The sequence below is a fragment of the Ochotona princeps genome, unplaced genomic scaffold (assembly GCF_030435755.1).
Source record: "Ochotona princeps isolate mOchPri1 unplaced genomic scaffold, mOchPri1.hap1 HAP1_SCAFFOLD_829, whole genome shotgun sequence".
NCBI classification, from domain to species: Eukaryota; Metazoa; Chordata; class Mammalia; order Lagomorpha; family Ochotonidae; genus Ochotona; species Ochotona princeps.
This window is the reverse complement of record NW_026698937.1, coordinates 70114-92881: the sequence shown is the minus strand read 5'-3', so window position 1 is coordinate 92881 and position 22768 is coordinate 70114. Positions and strand designations below refer to the sequence as shown.

At 42.6% G+C, this 22768-nt stretch overlaps 1 protein-coding gene across 1 annotated transcript; it reads left to right on the top strand.

Moving 5' to 3' along the window:
• Nucleotides 1–475: 475 nt before the first annotated feature.
• On the top strand, nucleotides 476–19231 carry LOC131479141 (uncharacterized; the record flags this gene model as incomplete). Its single annotated transcript, XM_058659712.1, has 14 exons — nucleotides 476–543; nucleotides 2135–2309; nucleotides 2373–2576; nucleotides 2688–2846; nucleotides 3829–3975; nucleotides 4204–4323; nucleotides 6345–6447; nucleotides 6550–6640; nucleotides 7827–7884; nucleotides 7982–8250; nucleotides 10784–10936; nucleotides 13266–13332; nucleotides 16270–16365; nucleotides 18864–19231. Coding segments are annotated over 14 exons (2078 nt in total), but the record flags the coding sequence as incomplete, so codon positions are not given.
• Nucleotides 19232–22768: the final 3537 nt, after the last annotated feature.

Below are 22768 nucleotides of genomic sequence, written 5' to 3'. Positions count from 1 at the left end.
TATATATAGATATTTTTATTCCTGCTGATGATGTCAGTGTATACGTATACGTATATAAATTTCTGCTGTTGCTGTTAGCATGTATATATATATATATATCATATTTTCTGCTGTTGCTATCAGTTTACATATCTATTTATATATTGATTTCTGCTCATCCTGTTAATCTCTCTCTATATATAGGTGAGTATGTATATGCATATGTATACATAGTAATATCATCGTGTGCTGCTACTACTAACGTTGATATACACAAACGTTTTCTGCTGCCATGATTTTCGCTGCTACTGTTGCTGCTGCTGCTGTCGCTGTTGCTGCTTCTGTTGCTGTCGCTGTTGCTGCTTCTGTTGCTGTTGCTGCTGCTTCTGTTGCTGTTGCTGCTGCTTCTGTTGCTGTTGCTGCTGCTTCTGTAGCTGTTGGTGTTGCTGCTGTTTCTGTTATTGATGCTGCTGTTTTCTGCTGTGTTGACGTACAGTCGATTTGAAGTCAATCTTTGTGAATCTTCTCAATCGTTTGGCTGCCTTTGCCCAAGCATCACCTACTGTAAGCAATTCACCGCTGCCGTAGCAGTGCACTATAGACTACAAATACAACAAGTGACTCTGTATTATAACACATAGTAAGTGATACGATAGTCTTCTTGACTCTGAACTACTATATAATACATAGTAATCAAAAGGATAGTGCTATTGGCTCTCACCAATCGTAATACATAGTAAGTAATACGATAGTGCTATTGACACTCAGCTCTTACATAGTAAATGGTAAGTAATACCATAGTGCTAGTGACTCTTCCTAACAACTATAATATATAGTAAGTAATAGAGTAGCGCTACTCACTCTCAACTACTATATAATACATAGTAAGTGATAGGATAGTGCTATTGACTCTCACCAATCACAAAACACAGTAAGTAATACGATAGTGCTATTGACTCTCGACTATGTACTACAACGTTAGTAAAAAAGTAGTGCTATTGATTCCCCCTCCCAACGATTATAAAATATATAGTAAGTAATACGATAGTGCTACTGACTTCCAACTAATACTTTGTAGAACCATACCTACAACAGCAAGCAGCAACAGCGAGAGGCCTAGAACGTATATTGTGCTCGAACGTAGAGAGGGTTGTAGTAGTATTACCAAAAAAGAAGAAGAAGCAGAAGAAAAAAAAAAGAGAAAGAAGAGGGTCTCTGTAGTCACTGACTAGAGAAGCAGCAAGACGCCTGAAGTAGAAAAAGTCTATTGCTACCACTACTTCTCGTAGTATTATTATTATTGATACTGTTTTATACATTACTATATTTGAAAAGGAGACTGTCCAAGTGCAAGAGAACAACGAAAAGGAAAAAGTCAAATAGAAATGATGATCAACCACTAGTGGTGCTGCGTGTGTATTTGTGTATGTGTGCATGTGTGTGTGTGTATGTGTATATCTTTTTGTCAGATGAAAAACAGACATAATCCAGAACTAGTGGTGTTGCGTCTGTGTATGTACGTCTGCATGTGTATATATGCGTATGTGTGTATGTGTGCCTGTATGTATTTATGTCAAATAATGATGATATTCGACCTATAGCTGCATGTGTGTATTTGTGTACATCCTCATGTATTTATATGTGTATATGTGTATGTGTATGGATGCAGTATGTTGTCTCGTCAAATAATAATAAAAATAAATATAGATTACCACAAGTGTTTCTACGGGTGGGTATGTACATGTGCATGTGTAGGGGTGTGTGTGTGTGTTTGTATATTTGTCCACTAATATTACAAGTGAAGGCCAATGCTGCGTGCGTGTATATAAACATCTGCATGTGTACATGTGTGTGGGTATGTGTGTATATATCTCTTTTCGTCCAATAATAATGATAATTATATAGCATTAGTGGTGCTACGTGTACATACGTGCATCGGCGTGTGTGTATGCATGCCTGTTTATCAAGTAATCGAGCAGTAGTGGTGCCTCGTGTGTGTTTATGTACATTTGCATGTGTATGTGTATCTGTGTGTGTGTGTGTATGTATATCTTCATGTCCACGGAACACTAGAAATCGAGCACTAATGTTTTTGATGCCTGTGTACATGCATATATGTATATGTGTGTGTATGTGTGTGTGTGTGTGTGTACAGAACCTCCCTACTGAACATGATATATATTCACTATTTCAGCGTTATATAGGAGAGTTACAACAGCGATATATATATTATCTTGAAGAACAAGCAGCTGGAGTGGATGGAGGAGGCGGGGGTGGACGAGGGTCTTCACCCCATGCAAATATAAATGGTAGTAGTAGTAGTAATATGAGTATTAATGGTATAGGAGGGTATGAAGAACAACAAGGCTCACGTACAGCGGGAGGAGGAGGAGGCGGATGCAGCACGAATGCGATAGTAGATCTAACGGGTTTGCTAGAGTTGCAACAAGCCTTCCTAAGTTTTTCTCTATCTCTCTATCCAGATAGAATTGACTACGTTGATGCCATACTAGGCTCTGTAAGTCTCTTACTATCCAGCTGTGGATGTAGTAGCGAGAGCTTCAGAACTGCAAGCAGATATCGCCAGGATAGTAGTAGTGGTGGTAGTCCGTTTCCTCCTACAGATCACAATGTCACTATGAACAACAGTCGTCATAATAGTGCGTCAGATAATGTCAACAGCACAAACATGTATTACGACGCTGGAGGCTACCACAAAGGAGCTCCACCAATACTTACCCCTGCTGCTGTGGATGCCCTTGTGGAGATAATCTCCTCTCCCTTACGAAGTCTCTCTCTACCAGTCCTCGAATTGCAGCACTTCCCTGTCGTAATGGGATTTCTCAATGATGATTTAAAAAGACAAGGCAAGTTCACTCTCACCCGCTCTGTCTGTGTATCTCTTTCCCTCCAGTGTTCTGTTAGAAGCAAGGATTTCTCGCTGATGAATACTAGACGCATCTCTCTCTCTCTATATCTATATATATATATGTGTATCTCTTCAATTCGCTTGCTACACAACGCGTACATCTCTCTCTCGTTTTCCCTCGCTCTCTCTCTCTCTCTCTCTATATATATATATATACGGAGAGAAAGAGAGAGACATATGTTTGAATGATAATTGGGTGTACTGGGGCTATATATATATATATATATGTACGTGTGTGTGGGGATTTTCACTTGTGCTGCCAACAGCCTCTGGTAGCCTTCTTTTTTTTATGCTTTTCTCATTGAGTACTGGTGCTCCAAAACACTTTTTGTGCAAATATATTTTCCTCTTCTCCGTTTGCTGCTGCCACACAGCAATGCTACCGCCGTTATTATGCTGATGCTGGCATAAGCAACTCTTGAGGTATTGCCTACTTCCTTCTCCTGTGTTGCAGCTAACATGCTGCCTCTAATACATGTGTATGTGTGTGATAGTAGGCTATTACTACTATTGCTACTACTACTACTACTGCTGCTGCTGCCACAGCTAGTTCTTTGACGCTGCTGCTGCCACAGCTAGTTCTTTGACGCTGCTGCTGCCACAGCTAGTTCTCTGACGCTGCTGCTGGTCCATGGGGTTGCTGATATGTTGCTCATGCTTTCTCTCTCTGCATATGTCTGCGTATGTGTGTGTATGTGTTGGTGTGTGTGTGTGTGTGTGTCTGTGTCTCTGTGTGTGTGTGTGAGCATGTGTGTGTGTGAGCATATGTGTGTGTGTGCGTGTGTGTGTGTGTGTGCGCATATGTGTGTGTGTGCGCATATGTGTGTGTGTGTGTGCGTGTGAGTGTGTGTGTGCGTATGTGTGTGTGTGTGAGTGTGTGTGTCATCTACTCTTTCGAATATGATGCATGTTGTTTGCAGTGGCGTCATCGATGGTTGGAGCGGTATTAGCAGCAGGAGCCCAGTTGGAGCAGCCCTCGTCTGTATCACGTTTTCTGGAGTTTGTGTCTCCACTTCTCCGAGACAGCGGCAACATGAACAGCGTGGACAATTTTGAGGAAGGCGGGGGTCAACAGCAGGGAAGAAGGGCGATGGGAGAACGAGGAGGAGGAGGAGGAAGTGGCTCTCACCATGGAAGCGATCATCATGCATACAAGCGAGAAGAATGTATGGATGATAAAAGTGTCTGCAGAAATAGCACTCACAATATGAGGGGTGGTAATATTACAGCAGCAGGGGGTGGGGGCGCTGGTGGGATCGGCAGTAGTAGTAGTATTAGTAGTGGTAGTACTATGTCTTCCTCGGAATTCATTAAGGAACAAGAAGATATCGCGAAACTCGTACATTTGTTGTACAACGCTGACACGGATGTACATTTCACGCTACTCTGTCTTGCTAGGCAAACATTTGCTGAAGGTACGGAAACCAAAGTGCTACATACAACTGACATAATCATGTACACATACATATGAATATATATGTCAGGATCACTGTGTAGTAGATGTGGGCTTCATACGCTACTCTCTCTTGCTAGGCAAACAACTAGTGAGGAGAACAAAATGGAACGACTATTCACTAGCCACATGTTCACATGTCTACATACATAGTATGTATATATATATCTTACACATACATCATATATATGTGTATACATATGAGTTTAGTATATTTTTTCAGGCACATCAGTTTTTAGTATACGGTAGTTTGTGGTGCTAGGCAAGCAGTAGCTGAGTGTAAGGCTAAGTATTTTTTTTGGAAAGAAAAGCGTGCAACAGCAGCAGGAGCAGCGCCACCAGCAGACAGCGGCATCAAAAGGCAGCAGGAAATTGTTGTAGCATACAGAATACAACAGCAAGTGGCAGTAACGAACGGACACAGCAGCACATGGCAACCACACGGTATAGTGACAAAGGGCAGCAGCACACTGCGGTAGCACCAGCAGCAGCAAAGGGCAGCAGCAAACTTCAGTATCACATTTAGTAGGACTAATAAAAGGAGCAAAGGGCAGCAACAAATGGCAGCAGGAAACTGTAGCAGCAGCCCCTACACGACAGCAGGAGATGGCAGCAGCTGGTGCGGTAGTAGTAGTAGTAGCACACATAGCTGCAGAAGACGGCAGCAGCAATTGGCAGAGGCAGCGGCAGCAGCAGGTGGTGGTGGCAACAAATTGTAGCAGCAAGTTGTAGTAGACGCCACATGGCAGCAGAACAAGATGGCAGCAACTAATGCATTTGTAGTATTAGCAGTAGCACAGATGGCACCAGGAGATGGAGGCAGCAGCAGCGGCAGCAGGTGGTGTTGGTTGTGGTTGTGGCAGCGGCAAATCGCAGCAACACATGGTAGTAGCTCGCAGATGACAGCAGGATATTGCAGCATCTAATGCGGTGGTGTTAGTAGTAGTAGTAGTAATAGCCCCCAGATGGCAGCAGCGGGAGCAGATGGTGTTGGTTGTGGTTGTGGCAGCGACAAATCGCAGCAGCATATAATAGTAGCCCCCGCGGTTGGCAGCAGCCCACGTCATTAGCATAGTAGTAGTAGTAGTACAGCACTGATTCTGAAGATACTCTCTACACATTTGGTTTATCGGTGAGAGTCCTCTTATAATGGTATTGTTGCACGTTACTCACATGCTGCTTTCTTTGATGAGAACGACTGAAGAGAATTCCCTCCAAGTCAGCACACACATTCATTGTGGTTATGTGTGCTTTGTTTTTATGGGCAGGAAGTGGCCTTGCGTATAGGCAGTTGGACATACAAAGAGAACAGGGTGACCAGCTTGAGCCATCTCTTTCTCTACTCACGTGAAAAAAACTCGTTCATATGTTGGTGTGGATAGTAGTGCAGGAGGTCTGCGGGCGTTTGTACGTGCGCCTGTGTTTATATGTTTGTGTGTGTAAATAGAATGTTCGTGTGTTGTGCGTATCTGAGTGTATCTGTTTGTGTGGGGTAGTACTGCCTTCCTGATTGTATGCATGTGTATCTATGTGTCTGTAAGTGTATGTGTGTATGTGTTTGTTGAATGTCTGAGGGTATGCGTGTATACCTGAGTGGATATATCTCCGTGTGCCGTTGTGCGTGCAGTAATGTTGCGTGTTTGACTGTATATTCACATATATATGTATATATGTGAGGGCAGATGTGTGTGTGCTCGTATATATATATATATATATATATGTGTATGTGAGGGCAGCTGTATGTGTGCTCATATATATATATATGTATATATATATGTATTTGAGGGCAGCTGTATGTGTGTTTGTGTGTGGACTAATGTAGGAGCTCCGCGAGCAAGTGTGTGCGCGCCTACAGGTGTAGGTATGTGTGTGTGTATATGTTTGCTGTGCATGTCTACTTGTAGTATGCATATAATATGTACGAGTGTATATGTGTGTATGTGTGTGTGTGTGTGTGTGTGAATGTGTGGTTGAGTAATGTAGGAGGCTTGCGGCGACTACGATACTTGGGGCCTCCATTGGTAGTTGCAGCTCTTGAACTCGTGCCTCGCATACTGGATCGCACAGAGCAACTCCAGCAGCGACAGTTGGAGGGAACTCCAGAACTCAATGCCGACAAGAATAGTACTACTACTACTACTACTTCTATTATCAATAGCAGCAGCAATAGTCCTAATTCTAGTAGTAGTAATAATACTACCATGCCTGTTGTCTCTGGAAAGAAAGTCTATCAATTTGTACACTCAACATGCATGCAACTTGTTCAGTCTGACCCTCAGGTACGAGAATATATATATATATACATATATATACATGTATATATATATATATATATATGCAGATATGTATACATATGTGTGTGTACGTATGTACTAACACTCTCTTATATGTAGGAACAGTTTATAGGTTTACGCTCTCCGTATATGTGGAAAGGTATTATAGTTTCACTCGACTTAAAAGAGTACTAATACGTATGTCCTTTCTGTACGTACAGATACGGTAGTTGGCTACAAACTACTGATACTTCTTCCTATGTAGGAACTCACTTTCACTACTTGGTGAACAACACGTAGCATCTAGGCTATAACACCTATATATATCTATAGGAAACGCATATAAATATATATATATATACATATGGTGCACATATATATATATAAAGATACTGTGTTTTAATTTAGTGACATTTGTCATACTCTCTTACAGCATATTACTCGGCGAACAGGAGGTATTATCTAGCCTATAACACCTCTATGTGGTGAATAACGCATATATATAAAGTACATATATATATACATATAGATCTTGTGTTGTAGTATAGTAACATTGGTCATGCTCTATTATAGCAAATCCTCAATAATATCCGCATGTTTTACGTGCTTTCAGTGGAGTTGTTGTTGCTTTTTTGATGTTCATAATATATATGTGACCGTCCGTGCTAATCTCAATGAACCGTGTCTTCCACTAAATTTGAGGTGGATCCTACAACTCGCAAGAACACGTCTTCCTCCACGCATATATGTATGTGTATGTATATATAGTTAATTTCTGTACTCAGCTCTCCTCCATATATGTACACATATATGAGTGCATATCAATAGGTTTCGTACACTTTTTGCATATTCTTTATAGAAGCAGTAGTACTTGGGTGTGTCTCATTTTCTTATGTGCGTATAGGTGTGCACGCTCAAATGGCAGCAGAAAACGCAGACATATATTGTAGAATATACTATTACTACATCATATACATGTATACACACAAATATATATGAATACACATGTGTACGTACATCCTTCTATATACATATAGATATGTATACGTGCGTACGCACACTTAATACGTGCATGAAGGCTTATTTTTTGTGCGATTCGTACAGACTTCCCATTCGCGTATAGGAGCATAAATCGAGTTGTGCGTCTGTCGTCTTTTTTTTTCTGCCACGTTTTGTGTATGTGTGCGTGCAGAGCGCCTTGAGACTCTTTCTTATGGCAGCAGAGAGTGCGGACACAGCAAATCTACGAAGTAGGCATGGTTGCCAATAATAGTAGTGCACTAGTTGTAGGCGGCGGGGGAGGGGTAGGGTTGTCTATTGCTGTGTCTGGTACTAGCGGTACATCAGCGTCTGCTTCTGCGTCTTCATACGAAGCCATTGTATATGAATTTCTTACGCAAGCACTAGTGTGCTACGAAGAAGAAATATTAGACAGCAAAAATCAGTATATGTACTTACTGCAATTTGTTGGATGCCTTTCTGGTCATATTCATACACTAGAAAGAGAAAGTTACGAGACTGTTTGTGCCAAAGTCGCTCAGCATGCTGCTAAACTTCTAAAGAAACCCGATCAATGTCGAGCTATTCTCGCGTGTTCTCATCTCTTCTGGAATAATGTAAGTTTTGCCTCTTCCTCCTCCTCAAAATAGTTTTTTTTTTTTAAAGAATTGTTTAAAAGCATTCCACACATTGACAGCCCTTCTGATTCGTCATACCACAGCTACTTTTGTATTACTACTCAGCAACTGACTGTATATATGTATACGTACATACTACTGTGCTACCAAGTATACATATATAGATAGATAGATACATACATACATAAATACATATGTAGATATAAGTAGGTAGATTAATATAGGTAGAGAGATAGATAGAAATAGAAGATAGATACATAGATAAATAGATAGATACATAGATACATAGAGAGATACATAGATACATAGATAGATACATAGATAGATACATAGATACATAGATAGATACATATATACATAGATAGAGACATAGATACATACATAGATACATAGATACATACATCCTGTACTACTACAGCTCCTACTACTACTAGTAGTAGTGTAACTACTGCTAGCACTTGTACCACTGCAGTTTTCTTTGTGTGTCTGTATAGCAGCAATAATGATGTAAGAGAGAAAATGATTTTTTCATGAGTGCATGTCTCTGTCTGGGAGTCTTCTTTCAATACGGAGGTATTTCGAAAAAGAACGACTAGCTTATAAAAAGAGCAATAATCCTGCATTAATCTTCATACTCATTAGCGTGTGCATAACAAGTGGAAAAGAAGCGAAGGAAAAAGACGGCTTCGCAGAAAAAATTTAGAGGGCTGGTGGTCGGCGACGGGGGGGACAGCCATATATGAACAGACAAATAAAGCGTGGTGGACGCCAACAGAAAACAAGGGGATATATATAATCCTACGGAGAGAAAACAACTCAACTTCTCTCTATAAGCATATCAACAGAATGACACTTGTGTTCGAATTGCTGCAATATAAACGAAGCTAACACTGCGTAGTAGTGGACGGCGTCTGCAATATAAACGAAGCTAACAATGCGTAGTAGTGGACGGCGGCTGCAATATGGACGAAGCTGACACTGCGTAGTTGTGGACGGCAGCACACCGTAGGAGGAAAGACACATCCTCAGGGGAGAAAAATTTATTCCCTCTACGCGGAATGGGAGAAGGGACCTCTGTCTGCCACCGCCGCAATATCAACTACATGCCACTTGATACATCACAACTATTACTAGACTAATTAGTATCATTATCATTCTTATTGCCATTGAACCTATCATTATTAGTATCATCAATACTATGAGTGTTATTGTTATCACATATATATATATATATGTATATGCCTGCAAAGGAATTATGAGTGTAGGGCATATCGTGTTTGATAGTTTGTTGGCAGTAATAACCACGTGCCACTTGACACATCGACTAATTGTAACTATTAGTATTATTGTCATTTTTATTGTCATTAATGTTAAAATCATCGGTACCATCGAAACTAATATGATTATTATCATCATCCGTACCATTTTTATTATTCTAATCGATACCATTATTACCGCTATTACTATATTATTGTCTCTATTACTATTGTGAGTAAACTAGTAATACTTCTCTAATTATTACTACTACGCATTATGACGGGAGAATATTCATTCCATCTCTGTGCATAATGATGAAGAGAGGGGAAGTCTGTGTAGACACAACCGCTAGACAGTCTCGTTGTTTATTAACTTCTACTCTGAGGGAGTATATTTCTGACTGATATTCTCTCAAATAAATAAGTCCTCTCATGATTTAGAGATGAGAAAATTCTCTCTTCATCTCCTCTCCCCCTTACTAGCAGTCTTTTTCTGCCAAATCAACTTTTCAGGTTTACTCCGCTGGCTTCCATTCATATCATACATATGTATATATATATATATATATATATGTACAAACAGTTTCTTTTCGTTATTATTCCACAGGCTTCATATATATGTAGTATCTTCCCACAACGTTACTGGCTTACATATAAAATCATATGTATGTGTATGTATATGCTCTTATTCGATTACTTCCCTGGCTTTCATATATATATAGAGATATATATATTTATATATATATATGTATGGCCTTGTTCATTACTTCAATGGCTTTTGTATGTTCACTCATGGGATTCCTCGTATATATATATATATATATATCTTCTTAGTACCGCTCTTGCACATGGTACGTATAAATGAATATATACATATATATATATATATATATATATATATATTTACTCGTTGCTTCACCAGGTTATATACTTAGTGTTATTTTTCGCATATGGTGTCATAATATATGGAAGTCTGCAGCTTCAGAAGCACATCCATCCTCTTTGACTGCTCTTCTCTGATGAAGTATTCTTCTTCACAAATTACTATTCGTTTCTTTTTGCTAGTCTACTACCACTGTTACTACTACTATTACTAGAGGTCCAACTAATACAGCCATACACATTACTTTTGCTATTGCTAGTGCCTTTGAGCAAGTGCCAATACTACTACTACTACATCTACTACTTTATACTTCTCGACATCACTTTTTTTCTTTTGTGCATGTCCTGTGTTTTTCTTCTTTTTGTGACAATAGGAATTATTTCGAGACCCCCGACGCGTACTTGAATGTTTACAGAAATGCTTGAAAATTGCCGATATCGCAGTGCAGTCTTCTACGACCCACGTCGGTTTGTTCACTGATATACTCGACGAGTATATATATTACTACGAAAGAGATAATCCAGAGGTGCGTCCCTATATATATATATGCATATACACATACATACATACGTAGATGTACACATTTTTAGAGAGACAGAGAGAGTCACATATATATAGGGAAAACAGCCCCACTAGTATTCATAACACAGGAATAAAGGCATCCCAAGTATGCTTACGGGGTTAGAAAAAGAACAAAAATGAAGCCTGAGTTTCAATCTCTTGACGAACAATGCTCTCCGAGAATATCTCTCTGTTGACATTCTCCCCTCCTGTGTGTGAAAAGAAGACCCAATGAGAACTCACATATACATATATGTAATATATATTTTATCAGACAGTCTTTCTATACTAAAAGACTGAAAAGTGGTACTTCCACCATTGACAGAAATTTTGTGATTAACGATGACTATGCGCGAGGGAATGCCTCAACAACAACAATATACATATCCATACACATATACGTATATATATATATACATATATATATGTATATGTATATGCATACGTATATATACAGAGAGAGAGACAGAGAGAGACTTGATCTACTCTGTATCACAAGCAGTATGTGTAAAGAGAGTTGCAGACAGCCTCGTGTAACGTTCTAATACCACTGGAAGTATGTATAGCAGCAACAGATATATATATATATATATAGAGAGAGAGAGAGAGAGAGAGAGATAGACTTCCCCAAAAAGGGTATTACGTGACCGTTAGGGAGTGCATGCAGCTCAGCCGGTATCACTCAAAGCTTCGATAAAGACTATAACGCTGGCCCCACTCGAGTGGCTGTATATATACACTGAGAGGGTAGTAAGTCCAGTCAATACTCTATATACGGAGAGGTAACACTTCCACTCAAGGGCCTTCATATGAATATATATATATATATTTATGTATGTGTTTACTGGGAGGGTAGTAAGTACTAGTCAATGCCTTATATACTGAGAGGGAACTTGCACTGAAGCGGTTTTATATATATATGTACAAAGAAGGTAGTAGTCCCAGTCAGTGCTCTATATACTGAGAGAAGGCTTCATAAACTAAGACAGTAGTCCCACTCGAGCGGATTTATATATATACATATATATATATACTGAGAGGGTGGTAATTCCCAGTCCAAGGTATGTATAGTGAGAGAGTCGCTCGACTGCACACATCAATAGGGTAGTGATAATCAAGCAGCCATTAAGACTCGGAGGGCGGCCTCACGTAACATGTTGAATACGGAGAGGGTGGACAGTCTCGCTCGGAGCTTATATATATACTGAGAAGGTAAACATACTTCGAGAGATTGCTACTGTCACATAAAGCCTTCAATACGCCGAGAAGGAGGCACCGCTCAGAGCTGTGAATATTGAGAGGGTGGTCGATGGTCTCACTCGAGACATTATGTGTTGAGACCACTTGAACACACAAAACTCTCCATACTGAACGAAAGGCATCAATCAGCGCTGTAAATAGTGAGAGGGTAGTCGCGTTGGTCTCACTCAGAGCTCCATATATTGAAAAGGTGGCGGCAGTAGTCCTTCTCCGAGCTTTGTAAACCGAGAGGGAACTTCTATGAAGGCTTTGACAATTGTGAGGGTGGCGGTACACCACGCTTCAATTACTGAGAGGCTGGCCATACCTAAAGCAACAACTGGGGGGGGATGGCCCTACTGAAAACTTCAACTACTGAGGAGATGGCCATACATTAAGGTTCAGCTACGGCGAGGGGTGGCTATAGTCAAAGCTTCAACTACTGAGAGGGGTGGCCATACTTGACGCGACAACTAGGTGTGAGGATGGCCCTACTCAAATCTTCAACTATTGAGGGGATGGCCATACATTAGGGTTCAGCTATTGAGAGAGTGGGCGTACTGAAAGCTTCAACTACTGGGGGGTTGTGGGTGGTGCCACCTGAAAAGCTGTGGAGAGAGTGACTGCGTGGTCAGTCGTACTCATTTGTTCGTACCCTGAGAGGGGACTGCACTGAAAGCCTCGAATCTTGACAGGGTAGCCGGTCATTCTACTCAGAGCGTCAAAGATGAGTGGGGGAGGAAAAGAAGGTCCAGCATTTCTTTCCTAGCGGGTGACTGTGGCGAAGGGCAGTACTACATTTTTCGCCTACATGTGTGTGAATGTATATGCATGTATGTATAGGTTTATATATCTCTATATGGGTCTACGTACGTGCGTATATCCATCCATCTATATATAGTATGTGTGGCAGGTATCACACACGAGATCAGAGCGGCGTGTATAAACGCGGTGGTACGATGAGCACGGTGTGGTCACCTACTCTCCGTGCACTTTTTTTTCTTGTGATAGAGAGGCTATTTCGGCGACAGATCGTGTCTTGCATGTGATTGCAGGTGACAGTAGACTTCATCAAGAACCTTCTCTCCCTCTGCGCGGAGCACGTGAAGTTCGCGTTACACGGTATGACGGCATACGTCTACTACTGCTGAAGCAGCAGCAGAACGAGCAATAGCAGCTTTTCTGTCTGTCTAAAGCAACAGCAGAACCAGCATTAGCAGCTTCTTTCCCTTTCTTTTGAAGTAGTAGCAGGAACACCAATAGCAGTTGTTCTCTTCTTGTTTTTCCGTATAAGAACTAGCAACGCAGGAGGGTAGGTGGGTTGGAAGAACTGCCTCAGTAGATATACATATGCAGAAGACGGGAGTACTACCAATGGCAATTAGTCCCTCATACGTGACGCCCGTAAGTACATCGTAGAAGATGCCAGCAGCAGTAGCTCAATCCTCATTCGACACCCATACATATGTATGTATGTATATATATATATATGTAGATATATATATATATATATTAGTAGTAGGAGGAGTAGCTGTAGTAGTAGTAGTAGTACAAATGTATATATATATATATATATATTAGTAGTAGTAGTAGTAGCTGTAGTAGTAGTAGCAGTAGTATTAGCAGTGGTCGTCATAGTAGTAGTAGTAGTAATAATCGTAGTAGTGGTAGTAGTAGTGGCAGTGGTCTTAGTAGTAGTAGTAGCAGTAGTCCTAGTAGTAGTTGTAGTAGTCTAAGTAATAGTGGTAGTAGCAGTGGTCGTAGTAGTAGTAGTAGCAGTTGTATTAGCAGCGGTCGTAGTAGTAGTAGCAGTAGCAGCGGTCGTAGTAGTAGTTGTAGTAGTAGTAGCAGTAGTAGTAGTATTAGTAGTAGTATTAGTAGTAGTAGCAGTGGTCGTAGAAGTAGTAGTAGTTTTAGTAGTAGTGGTAGTAGCAGTGGCTGTAGTAGTAGTAGAGTAGTAGTAGTCGTAACAGTAGTAGTAGTCGTAATAGTAGTAGCAGTAGTCGCAGTAGTAGTAGCAGTGGTCGTAATAGTATTAGTCGTATTAGTAGTAGTTATTACAGGATTAGTACTATATAGTAGTTGTAGCAGTAATAGTAGTATCAGTAGTGGTTGTAATTTATTATCAATGTAAAGGCTCTAAGCATATATTGCAAAAGGCATTTACACGTCAATACTGTGTACGGTGCACACCGTGTATATATGCGAGCAGCAGTAGCGGGCGCATGACGGTGAGAACGATAAGGCCACGACGTACTGCGACCCGCCTAGCAGCCGTAGGTCACTATAAGTGTAGAGGCGTCGCAGCGCGCGTCTACATGCGCTACGAGCAGCCCCACGCTTGTGTGTGTGTGTATGTGTGTATATGTTGGCCGGGAGGGTGGCGAGGGTGTGGGCCGCAGAATATTGAAGGCCGGTAGTAGCAACATACCCACAGCTTCCATGCCTGCACTAGCAGCACGGCCATATGAATAGGGGACGTGATGCAGTAGCAGCAATAAGTTACTAGTGATATGTCCGTGTGTTGTGGTTTGAACGTCACAGCGGAAGTATATACTCCCCGCACAGTGATGTTAGAGGGCTACTACGTATGATGTAGCAGCAAAACACTTAAGTCTAGACTTCTACGATAGCAGTAGCAGCACGGCCTTACTGTACAACACGCCGTTAGTAGTGGAGAGCTCTCAAATGTGTGGAAACGAAGAAAATTTGTGTACCAATCAAAGCCGCAGTACAGCCGTCATCTGAAGACTCTAACATATTTGTATATTCATATATACTTTTATATATATATATACATCACTGCCCACAGCAGCAAGGAAGGCGCATATATGTATATCACGAGCAGCAGCGAGGCTGCTATATACATGAATATATATACATGTATGTATGTACGTATATTCCACGAGCAGCAGCAAGGAGGCCACATTCTTGGCCCCACAGAGTATATCACCAATAGTGTTGGTGTTACTGAGTAAGGCCTTTGAAGGTAGAGCTACTGCAATAAGAAATGACGGCCGTACCGTACATACAACTGCCATTCACAGCATGTGGAGGCTATAGTGTGTGTACACCACGAGTAGAGGGGAGGGAGGCAGCACATGTGCTGGTGGATTAGTGCATTTATCTTAGCAGCAAAGGCGAATGTCAAGATAATCCTATAGTGGACCTCCTCCACACAGACAACATTACTGGCTGACGACAACATGTCTATATACAGGCGAACAACGACAGTGGCGAACACGCATGATGAGACATAGATATACATATATATATACATACGCGTATATGCATGATAAGACATACATATATAAATATACATATGTATCTGAACTGAAATGATGTTCGTAATGGTTGTTGTGAATGTGTCGTCACAGCAGTATGAGCATGAGTGACACATGTGAGTAGGGGTGGCATTGTAGTCATTTATTTTTACTAGTAATAGAAAGCATGCACGCAGGTGAAAACGCCGCGTAGGCTCTTCTGATGGTAAGGAAGCTCTGCGTGGATCACAGCGTATGTAGCTTTACTGCTCTGCTTAGTGCTGTAGTCATCATCTCTCTTTTCTATTGACTGAGGAAGAACAGCCATATGTATAAATATATGTATATACATGGGTATGTGTTTATGTGTAGAATCATGCATGTGTGTGCGTACAAATATTCGCCTATCCACATAGGCATGCTTTCAAAGAAAGAGAGAGCCAGACAGAGTCAAAGAGCGGGAAAGAGAGACTTTGGGAGAGAGAGAGAAAGATACGAGTAAACAAAGGTGTATTGGGGTTCATATGGGAACTGGAGGCATATGCATGCATTCAGCACTTGCGAGTATATATATGTGTCCAGCCTGTTTTTTACAGTCGCCCCACTCTGAGAAGACGTTGGGTGTTGATACGCAGTGGGATGCATGTGATGTTTTCTTCTTCTTCCTCTTCTTCCGCCTCTTCTTGCTGCTGTTTTCTTCTTCTGCACTCACAGCCTACGTCCAGTATCTTCCACGTATTAAATATACATACTGGCGCTTCTTTGTGTTGTGTGTACGTTGAGAGCTTCTTGGCAGAGGCAGGACATGAAGATGAAGCGGTAGCAAACTTCCGCAATTCAGTGCGCTATCTAAAATACAAAAAGGAGACTGCAAGTGACAACAAGTGGCGAGGTATGCCTCGGTGCTCCAGTGAAAAAGCCTGTGCATTTGTCAAGGTGTAGGCTGTCGTGGTTATAGACAGTCGCTCATGTTGGAAAGACTTCTACTTTTGCGAAGATAAAGTTTTCGCTGTTGTTCCTTTCTCCCCAAAAAAGCCATTGCCTCACACCAACTGCAATACCTCGGCATACATACACGCAAATACGTATATGCATATATATATATATATATGTGAATGGATAGGCAGAGGTAAAAAGAGATAGATGCATAAATATATAAATAACTGATAGTGACAGATAATCAAATCCATGCGTACGTGTATGCATACATCTTTGTCATATATAACTCAGCTATACATTTATATTTGTGTATCCATCGATATATATATATATATGTTTGTATATACATATATGTATATATGTATATATGGGGCTAGGTAGATAGCTAATGGCAACTTTATCACAGCAATGTGGATGGGCGTCTCTCTATGCGCCACAGATAGGCAGATACAATCGCACGTACATGCGTGGTACCGACAGAACGTAACTGTGCAGCAAGAGGGGTGAGACTTTGTGTAGCCACACGTTAACAAACGTACGCTGTGAGATGGAGTGTATGTACATGCATACAAACGTATACATGTATATACACGTAGATAGCTGAAAGACGGGGGATATGCGTGCATCCTTATATGTATGAATACATATATACACAATGATAGAAAAAAAGGATAAAGGCACACGCAAACATATATATATATATATATATATATATATATATATATATGTGCTCATAGAACAAGGAGATGTTGGACGATGTGTGTACATACACATATATGGCGAATGTAACATCAAGTCGTTCAGCGTGTTAGTGAAGACGCTCAAATAGTTCATATGAGGCAAAATCAGATTACAGGCAGGTCGACAATTTCAGTTTCGTAAAAATCGTGTGCTTTTCAGTAATTCGTAGAGCTTCCTCTCACTATACATACATACATATATACGATATTTGTAAATGTATGTATATATATACATACAGGAGTACGTTGTATATATAATGTGTGTATTAATACATATATATGTATATATGCCGGCGCAAAAAGCATCTTTTAGGCTCTACTGCGCGAACACCGGCGAAGGGCTCTCATGCCGTGTACAGGTAGTGTTCATTGTATCCACGTAAGAACATGCATCAATTTCCTCTGTTGTATATGCATATCAATATATATATACCTATATATGAGCAATGGAAAGTATTCATACTCGTCACACTTACTGGCCGCACTTGCGAACACTGGCGCACACAGTAATCATATATATATATGTATAGGTGTATGTCTACAGCCGTATATAAACCGGTGGAGTACATATATGTATATGTATATATATGTATGTCGTAGGACTGTGGAGCAGTGTCTACGCATGGAGAAGTACTACAGTGACTGGTAATGCTGCATTTAATGTACTATGATGTAATGCGCCGCCGGCTCCGGTACACACGCACGCGTTTCTCTGTCCAGCGCTCACACACACTCGCTCGCTGCCGTGGCTGCTTTCACCAGCGGTCGATGGGAAAATTCTCGCCTTTGCCCGTCTTCTGCTGACTCTGGGTGATGCCTTAGTGGGTTCAGCATCCCCGAAAGCGCGTCGTAATATGCATATATACACATGTATGTATGTATGCATATATATAATATATATATATATATAGTCTGTTGATGAGGACAGCTATGCGCACTGGTAGACAGTGTGGTGTTTACTGGTGGTCTTGCTGTAGGGTTAGCTGCTTGGGTGGCGGTTGTTCCCCTCTTTGTTGGTGCTGCGGTATCCATGACCTTGATAGCGTCTTCTGCTCTGATTGTCACACTAATCAGGGTGTCTTATCTGTAATAATCATACTACATGTGTTATATATATATATATTATACATTAAATGTGTAGTATTTCTAACACATATGTAGGTTATTTAGCCCCTGGTCACGGCACGTCGGCAACACCTATAAATACTACATGTCTATCAGTGGTCGATTTGCCTGCTCTCACAACACTTCCTTCTTGTCAGTTTTACATGTACATGTACGTTCTTCTGTGTTGTGTGTGCGTTGTGTGCTCTTCTACTACAGCAATCACAGGCCTTGACGAACTCGACACCGCTTTCTGAAGACAAAAATGAGTTTTGCTATGTACAAATTTCTTAAGTAGCTCCCTGCTTCTGTCAGTCTCAATGCATTGTGGACTATCTCACCATATGTACACGCACTCTCGCGCATTAGAAGTCAAATCATCTATTTCCATCTCCTCGTATATTTGTATGTAGTCACTTTGTTGTATAAAGCAGCTTGGAGGCAGTTCTGCTGTGCAGTAGTCGCTCGCAAAAACGTATACCCATATAGAAAACCTCCCCTGCCAGATGGTCGTTGTTTAGGTATCTACATAATTGAAGTACGTACGTGCTCCATTGGACCAAGAGGTAAGACCCGACCATATGCATGAACATCTGATATGTGGCAGCAACCAAGGCACCCTACGCAACAAAACGAGATACGCTCGCTCCTGCGGCAGTCGATGCTGCCAGAACGTTTTTCGCAAAAATAGCAGCCACTGCTGCCACAGACTTCGCAAAAACGACATTCGACGGTGTCAGCGCTTTTCAGCGCCGTCGCAAAAACGGCAGTCAACTATGGCAGAGCTCTTCAGCGCATTCGCTCGCAAAACCGGCAGAAAGCGGTGCCAGAATTTTGCAGGTCCTTCCCAATAACGGCAGTCACTGCTGCCAGAGTTATTTTGCGTTCCTGCGCAGCGAAGCCGACACGGTTATCACCGGCAGGTGCCATGACACAAGGTCGACGTCAGCACTGGCGATACGTACGCTGCAGTAACAGGCACACAAATGAGGAGCTGTTGTAATAATCGAGGTCCCACTCTTTCGAAGCAGCAGAAAGGCATACCTGGTCACCTACGGATCAATAGCGACTCGTCATGCGGCATATATAGCGTGCATACTGCGAATATGGCAGCACCTGTATTGTCAGTGAGCGAAGACGCTGAAGGACGGCTGTCTTGTAAGTCATCGTCGGCCCGGATATTGTTCCGGAAACACATGGAGAACGTTGGCATACGAGTGTCACGACACCAGGTGGTCGCCGGTAGCGGCGTCGCCAGTTGTACATAAAGGTAGAAGACGTGTGCACTGACAACGTAGACAATCCTAAGAAATGGCGGTGCAAGGAGAACTGCACTGGTGAGAGAGCGCTTTTTTGCAGAACTGGCCGCACTCATGTGCGACAGAGCCAGCCATGACAGCAATAGCGTTCTCCAGCAGCTCACGCGGGCAGCGTGTGATGAGTGCACGGCACCTCAGAAACAGCATTCTCAAGGCACTAACTTCACAGGCGTATGTTGCATGCACATATATGATGCTGGAAGGAAAATGAATACCCGCACAGGATCGTGTGCAGTCGACGTTAGCATCTGTGGGTAGCTGTCGCTCTACTAGATTGCACTAGTGGTAGCGGTGACGCGGCCATAGTTTGTCAGGGAATATTTTCGGCCACCGTCTATAGAAAGCTGCGGTCGCGAGTGGTGAAGTTATCAGCATTCCAAGCATTTGTTTAGTGCACCAACACCTGCAGTCACACCGACTTTGCCAAGCACGCCGCGGAGGCATGCCTGCGGTTAACAAGTCAAAGGCCTGCCCAGAAATATAAGCAGCGAATTCTCCAAGGTCATCTCACTATTAGCGATGCCACCGCGGACACAACACATCTGCACGCACGCAGTCCAGCGGAGCGCTAGTGATGCTATAAGTCGTTATGGAGACGCCGGGACTGCTCAATAGATGTGCCTTCGTCTGGCATTCTCTCTGGCAGAGTCGTGCTCCACCTGAAAGGCCCCGTCAGTGAAACTTCCTTCCCATGCGCGGCATGAGAAAGGCACGTCGGATATTAGAAGCTGAAAGATCTGGCGGCCGCGGGAACAGCAATTTTGAATTTACTATACGCTTACGTAGTTGCAGCTAGCAACAGCCGTAACCTGGTACCATCGCGGAAGGAGCACGGGGTGAGAAAGGTTTCAAAGAGGGCTAGAGGTACGGGCTAGAGAAAAAAGGTTTCAGCGCCACAACACGTCCTGGAAATTGTTCGCACAGCACATACCTGGACAAAAGTGAAAGAATGGAACGAACAGGACAACCTTCACTCAACAATTGGATGCGAGCATCTTAGGATGCTGTGCATGAGAGTGGGCAGCTGTCGTCAACATCGAGGGCCAAAAGCGTCTTTTCATTGATGCACAACGCCTGTCTCGTGTGTATCTGACACGACAGTCACAGAATCGAAACATCCGGTGAAAACGTATTCCCGCCGCCCTACAGCAGGAAACACAGTCAGTATGATTGAGCCTACCTTTGTCGTGCCTGCTTGATAGAAGCTGCTGCCTCGGTTGCACGCAGGCTATAGCCCCTAGGAAAGACTAAGTGATAGTTCCAGATTCTGATTTGTACCCGTCGTTGAGTGCCGTGATTTTCATTGCTAGGAGGAAGTCGTCGTCCGCTGGTGGGTGACCTGCACGGAGAAGTTCATCAAGTACTTCTTCCGGACCAGCTGTACGTACTAATGAATGGCTAGCACGAAAGACGATTCAACGCTGTCCCGCAAACGTTAACCCCACTAGGCCTATTCCATTTCTGTTCAGACTGTGCAACCTTGGTGTTGCGGGAGAAAGCTTACAAGCGATGGGGAAGCTCCGCTGAAGAGGAGCTTGGCCGGAGCTTCCGCAATGATGTCACGACCATAACGGAAGACGCCTCACAAAAACACACGAGAGGCTGAGTTAGTCGGCATTCCATTTGTTGCGTCCTTGAAATGTAGTGAAGAGTGCGTATTCCAAGATTGGTACTAGTATCAAACTGGAGCATACGAAGTGAGTGGACGCTAGACGGCTTCCCTCTCTGACCTATCCTCACCTACAGGAAGTGACTGCTGCACAGACGAGACATGCGTACGCGGCTTCCTTATAAACACCTGCTGCGTCCACTACGCGTCCTAAGGTACATACCGTTTAGATTCAAGCATGCGACACCGCGTGATTTCTCTTTGTGGCGAGTACGAAACATTGAAAAATACGCTGTGGTGGCCTCTTCCTCTCTTGTTCCTCCCTTTCCTGTACACGTGTATGTCTCTGGCTCTTCAAATGCAATGCATACACATGGACTTGTTTGATGGAGCCGCTTTCAATCGTTGCGTACCTGGGATGTGTGACGGAATTCGATATCGTGTCCCTTTCAGGGCTCTCTTAAAGAGTATGTGCCCAGATTCCCCCATGATTGTCCACCTACATCCTACTGTGCACACTGTTGTACTAGCATCATAGACAGAAAGCTGTCTAGTCCTTATATACCAGGATGTCTGCATTGTGCTGTAGAGGCATGTGCGGCCATATGTCGGTATGTGTCACCCATGGGGTTGGCGAGCAAACGACGCTTCGATTTCGACATGTATAAATTTCATACATCGTTGTGTGAGGAGTCGAGAGACTCATTCCAGGTACTTGACGTAGTCTCTGTTGATGAAGTTTCACTAGGCTACACGTGCGTCTGCGCTCACTCCACTGCAGCCGAAACAGCCTTTCCTCCTGCGTCCCACAAACTCACACACACTTTGCTCTATTCTCGAGACAGCTTGAAACCTTGTCATTCACCAACTTCGTACATCTCATACTTGGGTAAAGACGTATACTAGATTCTACGCTTGTATGGACGTGAACATACGTATGTGTCCCGCACCAGACCTGATCTCTCTCCCTATCTGTATACGAATATATATAAATACCGTCAATCAGCCAGTGCTTCCTCACATGTAGACACACACGAGTCTACCCGTCGGTATGCCTTTATCTGCATTGGATACGACGCTTGTCCATGCAGAATTTCGTAAGTCCGGCCTTTGCTATATGGCTTGACGAGCCTACATGCGACACTTACGAATACATGGTTTCCAGCCACTCATGAAGTCCTGCAGTTGGGAAGTAAGGAGGCTACGCTCGCTTCACGTGAACAATGAAATGCAGTATACTCATGAGCGGAAACGGAAGTATGAATACACGTCTGCACTCTCAGGCTCTTCCTACAGTCCTACATAGCTGAAATCCGTGTAACTTCACTACATTGTATGTACCGCCATTCTCGAACAATGCTTCTGGCAGTGCATTAATATGGGCTGTATACTATCTACACGCTCAGTTACTCCTTTTTTGCGCGGGTACAACCTGTGAACTACTTTTCTAATTTCCGTTGCCACCCGGAAAGAGTCGTAAAAAACCCTCCTTGTCAGTCCTCCTTCTTTCGCACCAATGTGTCAGCACACTCGAAGTCCAACACTTGCGAGTTGTTGTGAAGCCCCGCTGTACGAACGTAGTAA